This window comes from Camelus dromedarius, chromosome 19 (genome assembly GCF_036321535.1).
Source record: "Camelus dromedarius isolate mCamDro1 chromosome 19, mCamDro1.pat, whole genome shotgun sequence".
Classification (NCBI taxonomy): Eukaryota; Metazoa; Chordata; class Mammalia; order Artiodactyla; family Camelidae; genus Camelus; species Camelus dromedarius.
In genome coordinates, this window is record NC_087454.1 from 32,704,741 (window position 1) to 32,724,436 (window position 19,696).

Sequence of the window (19,696 nt, forward strand, 5' to 3'; positions counted from 1 at the left end):
TTCAAAAGCTGAAACTATACAAAGAGAAATGGTCATAGAAGGTCCCTCCCCCCGGCTGTTTCTTCCTGCCCTTCCGACACCTTCCATCCTGCTCACCCCATTCTCACCCACCCACTCTACACGACCAGTCTTACTAGTTTCTGGTATACGTTTCCTATGTTGCACGTGCATTTTGCATAAATGTGATGGTACATGCCTACCTGTATATTTACCATTCTTTTTACACAAAAGGTAGGACACCAAATCAGTAGGCAGGAGATCAAAATGTCAAAAAGCAAAAATCGAGTAAAAATAAAGCTGATTCCTGTCTGCCATTATTGTTAAAATTTCACTTTCTAGGTAAACGCTTTTGGAAATTTTGCTCTGTCTAATCACTTATCTGGGCCGAGTCTAGCTGGGGTTATATGTGACTATTAGAAAATATTATTCAAGAATCACATCCATGCGTTTGCTCAGATAAGTTCTTTATTCTTTATTCTAAAAGCACATTGCTTTTGTTTAAAGAGGAGGTCGTAAGACAAAGGTAGATGTCAATCTTTGAATTCATCCTTCAAACATGTAAAAAATCATGTAACTGAAATGACAATGATGTTAGTCTTTTTTTTGGCATGTTGTTTCAGGAAACATGTAATTACTTTAATCCAAAGTTCTAGTGACTCAGTGCTATGATTATGCAACTTTCAAAATCCTCAGCTTGACTCACCTCATTAAATCGAAGGTAGCGAGTTTGTATCAGCCCAGAGCTGTCATCATAGTGTAGGCTGCTTTTGCCCATTGTTGTGTGAAAAAGATCTCCGTAAAGATCCAGGAGGAAAAGATGCATTCCTGTTGGAGATCAAGCTAGTGACTAACGTGCCTACGGTCCCGCTCCTGGTGTGTGTCCACTAAACGCTGCAGCTTCCCATTTGGTCCTGCACAGTGCAACTTGGACATTTCAGTAGATTTTGCCTTCACACCGGCAGGTTGCCTTGCATTTCTCTTTGAGCAGTTCATGCTCACAGCCAGCTGTTTTCTTCAGGGAATCACAGTTACTAAGGAGATCTTCATACTCGCAGGTATTGGCTGTCACAAAAACAGAGGAGGTACCTCATTATCCTTTTCCCCAGTAGCCCCAAAGGAATCCACACATTCAAAGTGTATGAGGTGGGTAGGACTGGGCAAGCAAGTCAGCATCACTTACACTCTAGGAGAGGCCCTTCACTCCCTGAGGGACATAGGAGGTGCCTCACTTGAGCTCACTGATGAATCCATCCCTTTTTATTTTGAACTTGGTGATGTGTTTCTAAAATGATTTTTTTTTAAATTTAATGGAGGGACTGGGGATTGAACCCAGGACCTCGTGCATGCTCATATTAAGCACACACTCTACCACTGAGCTATGCCGCACCCCTCAATATATTTCTAAAATGAATTGCCCTACTTTTCTCCCTTAGCAAAGAGGGTACCATGAAAATACCTGCAGAGTCTTATATGGGAGCCACTAGCCACAAACAGCTATTTAAATTCAAATGATTCTGAATTAGATGAAATTAAAAATTTAGTTCCTCGGTCTTACCAGCCACATTTATAGTGCTCAAAGACCATGTGTGACTAGTGGCTCCTTGTAAGACACAGGCTGACAGAGAAAGGCTCTATTGTGTCATCCTGTTGGACAGCGACCCTTCAGATGCCAAGGCTGTCTTTCAGGAGAAAGTGATTCCAATGGGAAGGTTCCAATGGGAAGATAAAGGTGTGAAATAATGATAGTCTGCCCTCTTTCTAATGTTTCTTCTTGGATGTTCCCCAGGGAGCCCAAACTGAGCACATCTCAAACTAAAGCCATACATACCACAAGGCTGATGGTTCTTGGATGTGGGCTCCCTACGCCCCTCCCATGGTCCCGGGGAAGTGGCTCTCTGACTCCCTCAAGTCATTTAGACAGCAAACATTCTAATCCTTGTCTATCAACCCTGTCTATTTTTCTTCATTCGTTTTGGGAGTAATGCAGTCAAAACATCCAATTTCTTTTTAACCCATTGTTTTTCAAGCCAGAGTTCTAGCTGGCTTCCATCCAGTTGTTTCTACATACCATTGCTAGAAAGCTCTTTCTAAAACATGATTCTGACTTTGCCACACTTTCACTGAAAATCTTTCAACTGAATGCTTATTGCTAATAGGATAAATTCCGAGCTCCTTAGCAAATATAGCATTCAGCAGAGGTAGAAATATTCCACTTTTTTTAGTTGACTTTTTTCTTTAGTCGACTTATAGCTTTGATGTCATCAATATTCTGAATGACAGCTCTATAATTCGGTAAGAAAGAATGCTGACTAAAGGGGAATGCATTTAAAAGTCAAAAATCTCGGTGAATGAGCCAACTCTATTATTTGTAATAATTTAAATAAAAGTATCCCAACTGTAAAAAGGCAACTGCTTTTTTTTACTTCTGTTCTTGACAACTTTAGAAATAATATAAATGACATTAATTTCTTTCCTTTCTTTTGCAACAATATGTTTGTGGATTCTATGAACCAACATCATATACAGATTGAATTTTGTCATTAAAAATGTGCACAAAACCACAACCAAATTATGGGGCAAGTGATCATTTATTACATTAATCACCATGCTGCAAATTAGACTATAGAGAAAATGTGGTGATCAGCGTGATGCACTCATCTGTACAAAAGAAATGCAGTATTAAGGTCTGCCTCTCTAGGTTGAGCCATAATGTGGTCTCACACCCTTAGATTTATACATTTTGATTCTGTCAAAATAGGAACTTTGGTCTAATGATACTAACGTATCATTAGAACTATTTATCAAATGAACTATTTATCAAAAGTATGAATGTATAGTTAATATTAATGAGCTCTGCCTGGTCACAGAAACGAATGCTAGATGCTTCATTATCTTATATATGGTAATAACAGACATACCTCATTTATTGCATTTCACTTTACTGTGCTTTGCAGTATTGTGGTTTTTGTTTTTGGTTTTTTTTTTTACAAATTGAAAGTTTGTAGCAACTTTGCTTCAAGCAAGTCTATTGGAGCCATTTTTCCAAAAGCACTATTATTTTTTTTTTTTGGATTTAAAATTGTATTATTCTATTTTTTTCCAGCTTTGTTGAGGTATGATTGGCAAATAATCATGATGGATATTTAAGATGTAGAATCCAAAGCATTATTTTTAAATTAAGGTATGTACATTATTTTAGACACACTGCTATTACACACTTAATAGACTACAGTGTAGCGTAATCATAGTTTTCTGTGCACTGGGACACCAAAAAATTTGTGTGACTCACTTTGTAGTGACATTTTCCTTCTTGCAGTGGTCGGGAACAACATCTCTGAGATAAGCCTGTTTTCTTTTCATTACAAATAATATGTAGTTACTGAAGTGTGTAAAATGTTTACTTAAACACACTCTATTGAGAAATCTCCTTGTCTTTTGCGTAAAGACATTATTGGAACTGTTTACTTTGGAAGATTTCTTAATCCGTAAAAAGAAAGTAAAATATCAATTCTTGGTTATAATAGCAAGTTAATCACTTCCAACTTACTGCATAGACCATTGTCGCAGTTACCAGGGCAGCTGGCACAAGGCGTTCCTTGTTGGTAAGGGGTATTCTTTTTATTCACATTATTGCCACTGAAATTTAAAATACACAGTGTTAAATATTTTCCACATAGCTGTTTAGTTGCCAGGGGCAACATCAATCACTAAACATAGCTATTAAATGTGTTTAGCGACGTGAACAACACTGAAAAAGCACAATTCCCAACGTGTGATACAGGTAACATTCACATTAAGGAAGTACTTCACAGGTGCTGAGCCATCTCCTTGACTATAATTCTTCAGGCTGAGCAACTAGACTGGCATAAATAGTCTCAAGTTTTCAGAATAAAGTTTGTTACACCAACACACGGTCTCCCAGTAGACTCGTCACATCAGTAAGGCTGTGCACCCCAGTGCACTGGCTTGAGGTAAACATACCCCTCAGAGAGACAGAGGAGGGTCCTTGGAGGCAGGGAGTGGCAAGATGGAAAAGAACATTCACTATTACAATATAATTTTATATTCGGAAGAGGATAAATACCATAATTACTCTAATATGAGCTGGGGAAAGTAATACTCCAGTATATATATATTTTAATTTCTAGATGGAGTAGTGATATTTAATGGTGCTTGTGTTGGTGGGTCAGTGAGAGCTGGGGAAGGTTTGTGAGTTTCCAGGAGTGGTGTGTGAGAGTTTTATGTTTACCAAAAAAGGAATGTTTGTTAAAAAATGTTTTGATCAACACCAATATCCTGGATGAAATCACCTTACAGTGACTAACTTGTAACTCATTGATGATCATTATCTTGTTGATCATTGATTTAATTCATCTGAAAATACACGGGAGTCCAAACCTCAACAGTGCTAAGTGGGCCAACAGCCAAAGACATTCTTCCATTCTTTTCTCTAGTTCAGTGAGCATCCTATAAGCTTTTCTTTGAACTGTTAATCATGTCAAGTGCTTATCTCCATTTCATTAGGGTTTTCCCCTGGGGTCTTATTTTGTTCTTTCCTTTGAAACATAGTCCTGTCTCGTTTTAGCTGACTTTTGTTTTTTATTTGAGTTACATGAAACAGCCACCTCTTAGTTTTGAAGGAGTGGCCTGGGTGTGGAAGCATCCTCGGTGATTGCTTGTGCCTGGGGGCTTTGGCAGGCCAGTGAGAGCTGGAGTGGACCATGCCATGGGCAGTCCCTGGGGAGTGCTGTGCTAGAGGCTGCCCTGGTGTGACAGCTGGGGCAGGTGTGGACTGGGAGGTATCCCTAGGGGACCCAAACACTGGTGCTTACTGGTGCCTCTGACCCCAGAGAGGGCTCAGCAGTTCCCTGCTCACATGAATTTCCTTCTGTATAGTCTAGGGGCTTTTCTTTTCTTTTCTTTTTTTTTAACATTTTTTATTGATCTATAATCATTTTGCAATGTTGTGTCAAATTCCAATGTAGAGCACAATTTTTCAGTTATACATGAACTTATATATATTCATTGTCACATTTTTTTCTCTGTGAGCTACTATAAGATCTTGTATATATTTCCCTGTGCTATAAGTATAATCTTGTTTATCTATTCTACATTTTGAAATCCCAGTCTATCCCTTCCCATCCCTCGCCTCCTTGGAAGCCGCAAGTTTGTATTCTATGTCTGAGTCTGTTTCTGTTTTGTATTTATGTTTTGTTTTTTTTTTTTTAGATTCCACTTATGAGTGATCCCATATGGTATTTTTCTTTATCTTTCTGGCTTACTTCACTTAGAATGACATTCTCCAGGAACATCCATGTTGCTGCAAATGTCATTATGTTGTCAGTTTTTATGGCTGTATAGTATTCCATTGTATAAATATACCACAGCTTCTTTATCCAGTCATCTGTTGATGGACATTTAGGCTGTTTCCATGTCTTGGCTATTGTAAATAGTGCTGCTGTGGACATTGGGGTGCAGGTGTCATTTTGAAGTAGGGTTCCTTCTGGATATATGCCCAGAAGCGGGATTCTTGGGTCATATGGTAAGTCTATTCCTAGTCTAAGTGCTTTTAAAATTGCTGGGGTTTTTCTGTTTTTTGTTTTGTTTTGTTTTGTTTTTGCTGTCTGTACGCAGATCCCTCACTTATATCCCCCCTACTGCAGGTCACTGCAATGGTGATGGGGTTCTCAGGGACACAGTGTCTCCATCTTTCCTACCCATTTCTGTGTGGTTCTTCTATGTACAGTAGTAGCTGCTAAATCAGCCCTCAGGTATTCTTTAGGAGGAGTCGCTCTATACGTAGGTGTAATTCAGTGTGTCTGTGGGAGGAGGTGAGCTCAGTGTCTTCCTTGTCTGCCATATTGTCCTTACCCAAATGACCTGTCAATTCTTTTTACTAAACTCTGAGGGCATAGCTCAGTGTTAGAGTGCATGCACAAAGTCCTGGGTTTAATCCCCAGTACCTCCATTAAAAAAATAAATAAATAAAAGGTGTTCGTTGGAAGAGGACTTTGGAGGTCATACTTCTCAAACTGGAGTTCATATCCCTGGGTTATCTGTAGTATCAAATAAAGCTTGTCAGAGCCTTGGTTTGGGGGGGGCCCTGCCCGTAGTGGTAAGGAATCTCAAATTTTAAAAGAAATGAAAACTAACGGATATGCTGAGGTTAGATCTTTCGTGTATCTGAAGGATTTATTGTGGATAACTTCAAACTTGTTGCTTGATGGAAGAGCATGTTTCCTGCTATAAATCATGACCTTAAGGGATTTTTCATTGTGGAGTTTTTTTGTGAAAACATCTGAGAAACAAAAGCTTAAGATGTTACCTTTTCCTGGACCCTGACATGTCTTAAAGATATCTTGAAAAACTTTTGAGAACCAAGAGAATGAATCATTTCTAATGGTAATAATATAAGTATTTTTTTTAGATAAGTAGGAGTAGGAACGTTTTTGCAAAAAGGGCTGAAATCACAATTTGCCGTCCCTTATATTCCATCCACTACCGTCCTTCCTTAACCATCAAGCTTCCACCCTTCAAGAGTGTGAAATTAATGAGAACTGATGACACTGGATCTAGGGAAATGCACACTGCATGTGCTCAGGGACTAACCCTGAGCCCTAGGGAAAGGCAACTGAGAGAAAAGACATCACTTTATAATTGAGGAAAGAAGAGTTTCAGATTTTACTCTTGGATCTGAGAACCTGTTCTCTTCTCTGATAAATTGAAAGACGTATTCCTTCCCTTTAACAAAATATGCTTTCTGTTTTGATCGGTTTTATAATATATGAGCATTTAAAAATATTGAATTGCAGGTGGAATTATTGGTATTAGACTTTAAAGTGCATACTTACGCGGGACAATATTGGCAAACATAGTAATATTTAAGACTCTCTTGATTGGGGCAATAAGCAATTCCACATCCAACGAGGTAAGATGAGTACCAGACAAGCTGCAAATCCGTAAGAGAGTATGTGAGTATGTTAAAGAAGAGGGAAAAATATTTAAAAAAAAATAGCAAATGTAAAACTGAAAAAAAAAATACGACTATTGCAGTTGGTAGCCAGCTACCTTATGGAAATATTTAATTATTGAAACAAAGTCACAAACTTTAAAAATATTAACTTTCATGTACACTCACCCCTTTATCCATTTATAATATTGGAAAAGTAGAGTGTGCTTCCCTATCAAGGATTTTGCAGGACTAACTATTGAACACCATAGTTAGTCTTAATTTAGAGGAACTTTCTATACGAGAACACGTGCGGCAGAGACCTTTCCTTTTTTCCACGCACCTGGGTATAATGTCCAACGACCGCGCTGGGACTCTTCTGTCCTGCGCCGTAGACAAAATTGTGGCGTTCTTCATACCAGCTTTGGATCGCATCTGACCAGGCAACAGGGTCACTTGACATGTAGAGATTCTCGCCACATTTTGTACCTAAGCACGAACAGATCATTCGTGAAGAAAGCGATAAAGCAGGCCATGGCAGAAGAAATCAACTACGTGAACACAAGGCTGCCGCCCTTCCAACACCGAGCCGCAGTGCCTAGACTCGCTAGCTGCTAAGACCTGAAAAAGGTGCTTCTGTTCCTTATCAGCTGCAAAGTGGGACAGAAGACGGATCCACCTAGCACGTGGAGGCTGGCCTCAGCCTGCAGACTTTGAACAGGTTGAGAGGACCTCATTCAAAATGCCTTCTCCCTCTTGATTGTCAGAGATGCACTTTTTCACGTTAAATTCCTTCCATGTGGAATTAATGCCTTGTGAGCTCTCAGCTTTGTATTGTAAGCTTGCAAAAGGCAGCAGCCCACTTTTCTTCTTTCTCTCCTCCTCTTACCCACCCTCAGCAGAGATTTTTCACCTATAGGAACCTGAATAAATGTTTTTATGACTATGATTTTGTGTGAACTTTGAAAAAAAAAAATTACAGGCAGTCTTTAAGAGCTCCCATCAAGAGGCAAGTGACATTACGAGTGATGACACTTTTCAAACTTGTACATCTTCCCTTAATAAATACATCCTAATGTCTGTTAGGTCCAAGAGCGTTAGGAAGGAAGGGCCTTGCAGAGGGTGACCTTAGCACAGTGGTAGAAAGGAATCTCTGGAGTCTCCTTCCCCCAGTAGACACACGGATTTAGCAACAATTCATGAACAAATTGCCCTTGTGGGAAATCCAAAAACAACATTCAAGGCTTCCATGCCCTGAAGGATATGAAACCGGACTTACTGAAGTCGGTAGGGAGACTGGAAAATCCCTACCTTCCACACAGTGCCATGATCAGGAGGGAAGGACTTGGTTCATGTGTCCAGCAACCCACCTTTTCCAAAGGGACTCCCCAAAGAACTGGCATCTCTCTCGCCAGTCTTGGAGCACAATCCCATCCCCCCAGGGAGGCAGAGATGGTATTTTGGATTAGTTGATGCCACATTTTGTCTCCCCAGCTCAGCACAGAGCGAGCAGACAGAAACCACAGCTGCCTGCTTCTCCCTGGGGAGGGAAGAAGTTGGTTTGGACATCCAATGCCACATAGTTTTCTCAGAGGCTGCCCGAAGGGCTGGTTCTGACTTGCCTGCTCTGGAATGGTAAGGAGACCCAGCGTAAACCAGCTGCCCTGGACTGGTGAGAACAGAGACAGATCTGGGCTGGCAGTTACCATAGCCTCCCCTCCAGGTTCAGAGTGAGCAGACAAAACACCATAGCTCCCGGCCTCACCCTGGGGAGGGAAAGAGTTGGATGAAACATCCAGAGAGCCATCTTTCCAGGGGGCTGCCTGAGGGACTGACTAAGGATCCTTTCTGAATACAGTGGATGCGAGCAAACATTCCTCCAAAAAAGATGTACAGGTGGCCAGAAGGTATATAAAAGGGTGCTCAACATCACTAAATCATCAGGAGAATGCAAATCAAAGCCACAGTGAGATATGACCTTACACCTGTCAGGATGGCTATTATCAAAAAAAAAAAAAAAAAAAACCCCAAAAGACAGCAAGTGATGGTGAGGATGTGGAAAACGTGGAATCCTTGTACGTTGTTGGTGAGGGTGCAAAATGGTGCTGCTGCTGTGGGAAGTGGTACGGAGGCTCCTTAAAAAAATTAAAAGTAGAACTACCAAATGATCCAGCAATCTCACGTCTGAGTATTTATCCAGAAGAACTGCAATCAGGATCTCAAAGAGACATTTGCAATCCCATGTTCGTCACAGCACTATTCACGATAGCCAAGATGTGGACACAACCTACATGTTCATCAACAAGTAAGTGGACAGACAGAATGCAGTATAGACACACAACGGAATGTCATTCATCCTTGGAAAAAAAGGAAATTCTGCAGCATGCAACAGCATGGATGAACCTTAAGGACATTTTTCTAAGTCAAATAAACTTGTCACAGAAAGACAACCAGGGCATGATTCCAGTAACAGGAAGTATCTCAGATAGTCAGATTCATAGATCAAAGAGTGAAATGGTTGCTGGGGCTGAGAGGGCAGGAGGATGGATAGTCACTATCAGTGAGTGCAAACTTCCAGGTAAGTAAGTTGAATAGGTTCTAGATATCTGATGTACAACATTACACCTCTACTCAATGATAGTGTATTGTACGCTTAAAATTTCTTAAGAAGGCAGATCTCATGTTAAGGGTTCTTAGCACCATTAAAGTGTTTTTAAAAAAAATTAAAAGAAAAACAAGTGTTCTTATCACAATAATATTAATTTAAAAAAGAAAGAAGTGCCCTGCAGTCCAGAAAATTTTCCCTACCTTTACAGCGCTCACTTAATATCTCTATTTTGATGACTTGAAATATAATGTCCACATGCTGCTTAGAGAGAGCAGAAACTGTTCTTGGGTATCTCCTTTGATAGGAAAGGACAGAAACTAAGGACCTAGCAGTAGATGTGGGTCTTTAAGACCATTCGTTTCAATTTTCTACTGAATGCAATCATCTTAGTTTCATTATAATGTTAGCACCAACGGTATAAACAATAATAGTTCTACTGGAATAACAGGTAAATTACTCACTAATTTCAGTTTGGGCTTGCCTATGTGCATGTCATGCTTGATAATGTAAACAAATATTTTATGTAAAGTTTACGCATGTAAGTTTTTTCTTTCATAGTTTTTATCATCCTTGGTATGTCTTATAGTTTTCTGAGTCTAATATATTATCCTACACATTATAGGCACACAGCCCATACAAAATACAGTTTGTTATTAAAAATTTTTTAAATGAGCCAACATACCTAAAGTATTCATCCTGATTAATAAGAGCTTTAATATTTTTAAAGTCAAATTCAGGAACAATTCAACATCATTCAATACATTTTCTGAATGCAAAATACACAGGTTTCAAAACACCAAATAGCAACGCAGTCTCACAAAAAGGGCAGTGGGTTAGGAATCAGAAAGCCTGGCGAACTTCCCAATATATGACACCACTGCCGGCTGTGTCCTGGCATCACTCACTCCTTCTGCATCCTTAGTTTCTAATCGTTAAGATCAGAAAAATGATTGTACATGATCTCTCTGCTCACGAGCTGGTTAAGGGGAACAGAGGAGATACTGCTTAAGAGATCATCTGCATCATGTAAACAACAAGCACAAAATAGTACTTAGAATGAGTATCTCTATACAGATACTTCGCTTTTAAAAAATGCAGCAACAGAAGCAACATGTATTCACAGTCTTCGTAACGCAACATCCCAGCATGGTCCATTCGGTTTTGTCTGCCCAGGGTTATTTATTTGCTCATTTATTCAACAGACGTGGACTAATTAACGTACTGGTCTTTCGGTCGTCTGGATTGCTGTGTTCTAAAGTGCACTTGTTTGCCCACTTCTGGGCATTTGCTGTGGCGTCTCTGCTCCATTCCTAAATGTCACAAGAAAAAGAAGTACACACAGATTCAGCTCCATGAAGTACGTGCTTTGTAATCTGATTGGGAGGCTGGTGTGAGCCACTCTAAAGCTTCTGTAGCTGTGTTATCTAGCTGTTGTTGGTATTAAAGTATCTTGCTTGTTTTTTTAAATTTATTTTTTCCTGAAGTGTATATATATATATATTTATTATTTGTTATATATATATTTATAATATATTTGTTATATATTTATATTTGTATTATATACACACACACATATATATTTGTTTGGGGTTTTGTGTGTTTTATCTACCTCGGTGCCAGTGTCCACACAAAGAGAAGTCCACAGGTGATCTGTCTGATGAGAGAAATACCTAACACAGTATTCTCACTATGACAGCACAACAGCCATGGAATACGAATTAACATGTGAAGCCATCTAATTACATTTCAGTGGTAACAGGCTGACCTAGGCTATTCCACTGGTAGCCCATTGTGTCCATCTGGGAGACCTTTATGGACTATTCTCTGGAAAATGGGCTATTAATTACCCTAACTGGCATTGATTCCCAAAGGATAGGAAGTTTCTGTATTTTAGACTTGGAAAGACAGTGCACAAAACATGTAATGGTTTCACATTTGGTGTCTGAAGATTTAGCTGCTAATTCTGCCTTCCCAGCTTAATAGCCTGGTAACCTTGGTAAGTTATTTAACCATTATAAAGGAAAATTCATTTCCGCCCTGCCCATAACACAGCTGAATGAAATAGCAAAATAAACACAGCACTTTGTAAGGTTGCAGCTGCCTGCTCCTACCACCGCTGGTTCACAGCGCTTTCTTTGTGTTCCTGCTTCTTACCATCTTTAGCATGTTCCTGGCAGGTGGAGACACGGACCTCCTTAGTTCGTTGTGTTTATTTACAATCTCTCTTTGGACTTCCGTTTGAGTGGTTAACAAAGCAGTAAAGGATGGATCCTAAAAGGAAATTAAATCAGGGTTATTTTTTTTAAACATTTTCGAAAATTGCATTTAAGAATGATAAGGTAATTCCAGGGATCAGAGATCACTTTACAAAAGCATTCAGTTCAAGCCACTATGAGTTGCTAAGCATGCCAGTGAATTGAGCCAAAGCAATGACAAATAATAGGAAGGAAGTGGTTTGAAGCTTTGAGAGTGGGGATGTGATTCATGGCATGACAAATTAAAAACTCTCCTGATGCCACAAATGCCAGTTTCTAGTTTCAAGGGGACTCTCAAGGTGATTTTTCTAGACATACAATGGATGATCATGTTTTGTACTATTTTATGATGCTGTGTACAGAGGTACACAGTGAGAACATTAAGACAGTTGGTTCTCATTTAATCAGGCGGCAGCAGAATAACTGGACCTCAAGATTCATCAGGACGTTAAGGGGAACTTTGACCTGACGTGGTGTCTGCTTTGAGAGAAAGAATATATTTAGAATGTATTTAGAGAAAGAATATTTAGGGTCAGGAGAAGTAAAATGATTCTTCCTGTTATAGGTAGATTATATGGGGTCGTTCAAAAAAATATTTAAAAATACTAAAAAAAAAAAAAACCAAAAAAACCTCCAAGACAATTTGGAGGAAGCAAAGCCATGCAATTAATGGACTATTGCTGACTATTCTTTTAGTAACAGAAATGTAATTAATAGGATATTAAATCAGGTGCTGCAATTTTTGGTGTATCTGTGTGCGTGTGTGTGTGTGTGGCGGGGGAGGTGATGGGTCCTAAACCCTGGAGGTGGAGTAGGGTGTGTGAATTATTCCCACAAGGTCCAGCAATTTGATGGCCTAAATTTACATGGAGGTCTGATGTTCTAGGAGCGTAAGTAAGAAATGAGGGGTTTTTTTAGAAAATAAAGAGACAGGATGTTTGTTGATTTTCCCCTGACACCCTGGGACACGTTATTCTCTACTCCCTCCAGTCCTGAGTTCCCTCAAAGCTCTGCAAATGCTGTGAACATGGGCCTGGCCACATCTGATTGCCACTAGATCATTCTGCGTCCATTTCTCCTGCCTGCTTGTATGTTCCTGAGGACAGGGACCAATACTGAGTGCATTGCACCCACTAACGGGGCACATTCCCAGCTACTAACTTCTAACTGAGGAGGGATGCACATGGGAAGTCAGTAGTGGCCGATCTCTGCTTTACGTCAAAGCAAAAATAACATCCTTGGATATTTTCTCCCTCAAAAATCTTAAAGTATTTTCAAAACACATCAACATTTGATCCCTGAAAAAGGAGAAGTAATTATTTCCTGTTTCTTACCCCATCTTGCTCTGTAGATAATAATTCTATTGAAAATGTGACCTTTTAAAAAAATAAGTTTCAGTAAAGTTTATTAGGTGGCAGGAAATAGGAAGTGTTGAGAATACAATGGATCAAATATGGTGTCTTATCTAGCCCTAAAGTGTTTATACTGGATCGGCAACAGGGCATAAGTAAACATTGTAAAACCACCTGATAACTGAAATGACAGGAAGGATCTGATACAGGGGAAGGAGGGATTCATTCTTCTTGATTGAGGTCAGAAAAGGCTTCACAAAACATAGCCTGGATTGAGGTATGAAAGATGGGCAGTATTTTCTAGGCATCTTGAGAACGTACCTTCTGGGTGGAGGTGTATAGAACATCTGATCTAACATTTAGTGGTGCAAAAGACCCCATGATATCTCCCTTTTAATTTTTTTTTTTTTTATTGTAAATGAAGGCCAGGAGACGGAGCAGACAGGTAACAAAGGGCCTGGAAAAAACCATGGAAGGAAATCTTTAGGAAAGAGACTGGGAAGATAGCAAACTAATTAATTGAAGCCCTGGGTGATGAACCAATTGTCTTCAGATTGAAACTTTGATGACGGTAACAGAATGAGATGTATTTGTGAATGCTAAATTAACTGAGGTTAAGCCCAGTGTCAAAATTCTCTGGTCTGAGGAGTCCTAGCTAATCTTGTACGCCCAGAGTCAAAGGAGGGTGTGGGAACAGACAGCGATGACCAAAACTCCCCACATTCAGAGGTTCTCTGACCAGGAGGTGGACACCTCGTACGGGCATCTACACACCAATCATTGGAGACAATGATTGAGCCTGTTCTTGGGATTGTTAAAGTGATGCAGCATATTCAAAATAGAGGATCTGAGCTCAAGAGTTGGGTTCTCACGTACCAAGTTTATGACTGTTAAAAAACAAAGCAAAACATAACGCTAAGACCTTGAGAGTCAGATTTTAATATAAAAGCAAGTATAATTTTATCACACAGTAATGATGAATGTCAAATGTGGTATGTGAAGGAGTTGTGCTAATTTAAGGTTATACAAATAGAATATTAACTTTCTGTGGGGATCACATTCGAATGAATTAAGTAAATGGAAATCAGAAAAGATGTTGGGGGAGGAGGACTACCATTAGCTTTTTAAACTCGTAGACCAGCGTATCCATTAGAAATATAATTCAAGAAAATATGTAATTTTAGCTTTGTGGTGGTCACATGAAACATACAAACAGGTGATATTAATTTAAATAATTTATTTTATTTGTAATGGGTTCAGTGATAGTCCACAAAAATGATGTGCTCATGTCCTAACCCCCAAAATCTGTGAATGTGAACTTATGTGGGAAAAGGGTCTTCACAGATATAATTAAGTTCAGAATCTCAAGATGAGATCACCCTGGATTATCCGAATGGGCCCTAAATCCTAAATGACAAGTGTCTTTATGAGAGACACAGTGGGGAGAAGGTGAAGGGAAGACGGAGGCAGAGACTGGAGTGATGCATCCACAAACCAAGCAACCCCTAGGATTGGTGGAAGCCGCCAGAAGTTAGGAGACAGACATGGAGTGGATTCCCTCTTAGGTCCTCCAGAGGGTGCGTGGCCCTGCTGATACCCTGATGTCAGACTTCTGGCCTCCAGAACTGAGAGGGAATACATTCCCATTGTGCTAAGCCACCAAACTTGTGCTAATGTCTTAAAACAGTCCTAAGGACCTAATACATTATTTAATTAGGGTATCATTTCATCATGAACTCAGTATAAAAATAATGATTTTTTTTTTTTGGTACTAAATCTTTGAAATCCGTTGTGTATTTTATACCAACGGTACACCTGGTTTTGGAAAAGCCACCCTTCAAGTCTTCAATAGCCATAAGTGACTGGTGGCTACTGTACTGGACAACTCACCCTTAACCTTTTCATCTAGATAATTGCAATAAAGTGCTCTGAGTGACCAGTGACAACTTTGTGATGTACCAGACCCTCACTCCTTGCATTCTCAAAGTGCTTTGCCATCTCACCGAGCTGGATAGCTCTGGAAAGATTTTCCACTTTGACCTTACCTTTCCTTCGGTGGGGAAAGATGGCAGCAGGACTGCAGCCAGAAACAACACCAGTGGGAGTAGAGCCATTGCTAGGAAGTTAAGGAGAAAAGAACAAAGATCTGCACTGGGAACTGTGGTACCTGGACCTCTAAGAAGGAAAAAAAAAAAAACAATGTTAGGGTTTTGGTTAATGTAACAAGAGAAGACTGTCCAATCGTGCCAGTAGAATCATCCTGGAACCAACCTTGTCCCTGATAGGGACAATAAAAAATAAACTGAAGAACGTGCCTGTTGCCCTTGAAGTACACCTATAAAGGCTAGGGACACACCACCTTCTGTCCCCCCATTTCTGGTGCTCCTAAGCCCATCGGAAAGAAAATATGGGAAAAAATCTGGTCTCTCCACAGTTCATGATGATACCTCATTGATCATTCATCTCAGTTGTGGGGCAATGTTTCTTTTCAGTGTGTACCATCTCTCAGTTTCCTCTTCTCTATGGAAAGAGCTGTTTGTCCTTTTATTTACACACACTTTGAATCGAGATTCCAGGGTTGTGATTACACAGAAATGTGCAAAACACTTTATTAGTAGTTATTTCTCCAGTGGAGGCACTAGAAATTATGTTTATTCTATTCCTTGTCTATAAAGTCAAATTTCCCAGTGTAGGGGAAAAAAAAATACAAATAGAACTAATGTATTTGAAAATCTAGCCTGTTCAAATCTGCTGAATCCATGATTGTGTGCAAAGGTCGTTGAATGTCTTCACCAACTTTTTAAAAGTCATTCAGCATTGGGTTGCCCATGTTGTTCTTTCTCAATGTGTCAAGAAATCCTTGGTCCTTTACATGAAGCAACAAGAACACCAACTTTAGGAAGCATTCGTATCCCCACTTCTACCATTAGCCAGATAATTTGCTCACTTTGTAAAGGAAAGGAATGCTGCTTTGATTAGTTTTGTTCCTGGGAGATTGGTGCTCCCAAATTCTTGGAGGGAGGGAAAATTCTAAACAATTTATTTGCGGTACTTCTCAGGCCTCACTGATGTGTAAACAGCCAACAGTGGACACCTGTTCCATGTATTGTCTTTCTCAATAGTGTGATCATCAAAGGGAGAGGAATAAACACATATTGACAGTGTATGCTAAAACGCAATGTCTGATTTCACTCTGGTACCTTGGTGGGTATGACTGTGTTTTACAGATGAAGGAACTGAGGCTTAAAACAATGAATTAAGGGGGGTTGAGGTAGATCTTAGAGGCAGAGCTCTAGCCTAGCATGCACGAGGTCCTGGGTTCAATCCCCAGCACCTCCATTAAATAACCTAATTACCTCCTCCCAAAAATGGGGTGGGGAGGGCGCCCAAGAACAATGAATTAACCTATGCTAATGATAAGTACTTAAGTAATGTCAGAAATTAGCCTTCATCCAATTATGATGTCTAAGTCAATGCACGTTGAAAGGAAAACATAGTTTCAGCTGGGAAAGAGCAATCATTTTGCAACCCAGTAGAGACACTCCAGCCTTATTTTAACAATTTCTGTGTTAATACATAACTATGTATGTTAGTAGTAAAATCATTAACATGGAAGCATATATAATACATAATAATTGTCATATTTTACATTTTTCTATTAAAGGTAGTTCTAGCAAAATTGTTTCAAAGTCATTGGAACTATTTTAGAATGAGATGTAAAAAATTCACTTGTTTCAACTTGATATAGCGAGTAAAAGTCAAATTAACAAGCTCATTCTCTCAAGAAACATTTATCCATAAAGCTTGAAAATCATGGATAACTTTGTTAAATATAGGATTTTACCATTGGCGAAATAAAAATGATTGACAAAAAAAAAAAAGGTTCACATTTAAGTAAATAAATGAGTTATCACTTACCGTTGGTTTTCAGAGCAGGATGAGGTATGTGCTTTATCTGTAGGAAGCAAGAAGGAACAGAGAGGGTTAGAACATTTCTGTTTTAGCAAATTCCAATTGTGCAAGTAAATCCAAGTCTATTCATTTCCAAAATAGAATTTTTCACACCAGGAACTTCACCTTTCCTTGCCAGTTATCTGGCATGGGTTGGGGTATTATCTGGTTTCCACAGAGCTTTTAAAATGAGTGGGTAGGACATGCCCTCGCTCCCTAACTAGCCCGCTCCTCATGCAGGCTAACACCCAGATGCTGCCTTTTTGGTCTGGGATTTTTATGATATCCACTCTTCACTGTGGAGGGAACCAGGATCCTACCCTGCAGCTCAACTCCCGTGGCTCAGCTTTCTATGACTTTTACTTCCCAATTACCAACTTTCTGTAGCTTATTGGATAAGACCTTAGTCTTTGGAAACCATCAATTTTGGGAAATCTTTTCTGAGCTTCAGTTTTCTCTTCTATAAACAGTGGCTTATTGTATCACAGGTTTGCCTCAAACACTGAACGACAGACGCAAAACACCTAACGCAATGCCTGGCATAGAATACTCCAAAAATGGAAATGCTATTTTTATTATCATCGTTTGCAACGAGTGGTAGCTTGCCGAGCTCATAAGCTCTTTTTATAAATGCATGTTGTTTGAATTCCTAGTTTTAGGAATGTTTATAAGATGTTTTTACCTCCAGGTGTCATAGGGAAAAAATCAGTATAATGTAATCAGATATTCAACTGCTCAAAGCCCAGTTCCGCTGGAGACCTTCTGGCTAACTTCAGGAAATGATCTAACATCTGGGCTGTTTTATCCTCATCAGCTCATTGAAAGACCCACACATAAGCCTGGCGATTTTGTATAGCTTAATCATGCCAGAGGTTTGCAGTAGATGACCCACGATTCCTTAATTCAACAGCCTGAGGTGCCACATACCCCTCCCTGCCACTCTCCTCTCCCTACTCCCTCCCGCAACCTTTAATCCTTTTAGCTGCAGCAATGAAAGCAGCGACACTTTCAACACTTTCGGTGAGCCTCTATTTAAAGAAAAATTGGTATGGTATTCCTTTAAACCCAGATTCCCACGCAGTTGAAACATTGGCTGCCATTGTTTTACCTGGATGGATGCAAATGGAAAAGCACTGTGCCCTTTGTGGCAGGTGTTTTAAGACCAGGATGACATGGTTCTTCTGGGGTGTCTACAGGAAGAGCATGATGTATGGTTTCATAACCCTAGAACAAGGAAAAAGAGAACATTTAAAAAGAAGTGAAGAATAGGTCGGTAGTATTAGCAATCTCTGTCACAAACCTGACTCAGCTGCTTCGCATTGTTCTCTAATACTTCACTGTATTTATTGGATCTCACCATTAGGACTATAATCTCCTTCTGAGATCAGACTGCGTTTTGGTGTCCTGGTATTTCCTTCAAACACTAACATAGAAGCGTGCTCCTTAAAGAAGTTCCATTGACGGTTGGTTGACTAACTTCCTCAGAACAACGCAGCACATTTTCAAGTGTCCCAGCTCCTGATGTAAGCCCCCAACCCACACACTCTTTAGAAGATAATTTCTACACCTAGTCACTCACATACTGAGTGGATTTGAGGCCAAAGTTCTCAGTTTGATCTCATGAAATGCCACAGTTAGAGATGACATCAGGGTTCTCCTGAGACTCAGAGTGTTTCAGGTAAACAGAATGATTTATCTTTTAAAGTAGGTAAAGAGTTTCAATCGGATACACACAGAGAGGATGTTGAAAGTCTTTGGCGGATGGATGCCCAGCGGCAAAACGGAAGACTCTACGGTTGGTGTGAACTGACCCAGCCCGTGCGCCCACCGGAGAGCCAGAAGAGGACCCCTCGCCCCACAGAGTTTTCTCGCCCCGGTTTTCACCCCACCTCCCCGGCCCTGGGCATTTCCAGTTTCCCAGGCTGCTCTCATTCCTACCCAGGCTCCAGAGCTCAGATCTTCCTGCTGCAGGAGTGGGGGCCGCAGGCACCGACCAACTGCGGCTCGTGCCTCCGGCGGCGGGCGTGAAACACCCCGCCAGCCACGTGCGGGCCACGTCACCGGCTTTATGCCCTCAGCGCAGTCGTGGGCGCCCTGAACTGTTGGCGCATCTTCCCCGTCTCCCTCCGGGGATGCACCGTGAACACCCTACACAGTTTCTCATTGGCATCATTACCATCACCTGATGAGGACAATAAATGTCTGCTCACACGCTTGCGCAGAACAGGAAGAGGAGGATGGAGACGATATCGAGATTCAAGCTGCTGGGGTCGGGGTACTGAAAAAGGAGGCGCCCCTTTCCAAACACGATCTTAACGTGGGTCAGAATTTAAAGAGCAGACTGCAGAAGTCCATAGATACTTGAGTTCGAAGCCCAATACCAGTCTGGCGCTCAGGGTTGCAGAGATGAAGTTGGTATTTTGAAGGTTTTATGGTCTGAAAATTCAAGAAGAGTAACAGGAACAAGTCTTAGAAAAATGCCCAGAATTCCTGATTCACAGCTGCTGGCTTCACAGCAGGTGTTGGTTGAAGACTCCTACCTGGCTTTACGGAGGGTAGATGAGTAATAGATGATTTCCCC

The 19,696-nt window shown here is 40.3% G+C and overlaps 1 protein-coding gene, 1 long non-coding RNA gene and 1 other non-coding gene across 7 annotated transcripts in view; 1 reads left to right on the top strand and 2 right to left on the bottom strand.

The window, feature by feature from the left end:
* The window catches only part of LOC116147618 (uncharacterized), a 333,894-nt gene that overhangs the window by 65,548 nt on the left and 248,650 nt on the right, over nt 1-19,696 (top strand). The window lies entirely within an intron of this gene.
* LOC105096576 (cysteine-rich secretory protein 2) lies at nt 862-18,339 on the bottom strand. The gene is made up of 9 exons (XM_064476089.1): nt 18,236-18,339; nt 17,083-17,119; nt 15,210-15,280; nt 11,712-11,828; nt 10,780-10,867; nt 7,293-7,438; nt 6,852-6,949; nt 3,548-3,636; nt 862-1,062 (listed from the first exon to the last, which is right to left on the bottom strand). The coding sequence occupies exons 3-9, from the start codon at nt 15,276-15,278 to the stop codon at nt 935-937; spliced, it is 735 nt and encodes a 244-aa protein (XP_064332159.1). The 5' UTR covers nt 15,279-15,280; nt 17,083-17,119; nt 18,236-18,339; the 3' UTR covers nt 862-934.
* TRNAI-AAU (transfer RNA isoleucine (anticodon AAU)) lies at nt 1,309-1,390 on the bottom strand. Its single transcript is given in 2 exon segments — nt 1,309-1,344; nt 1,351-1,390. It is a non-coding gene; the product is annotated as a tRNA-Ile (tRNA).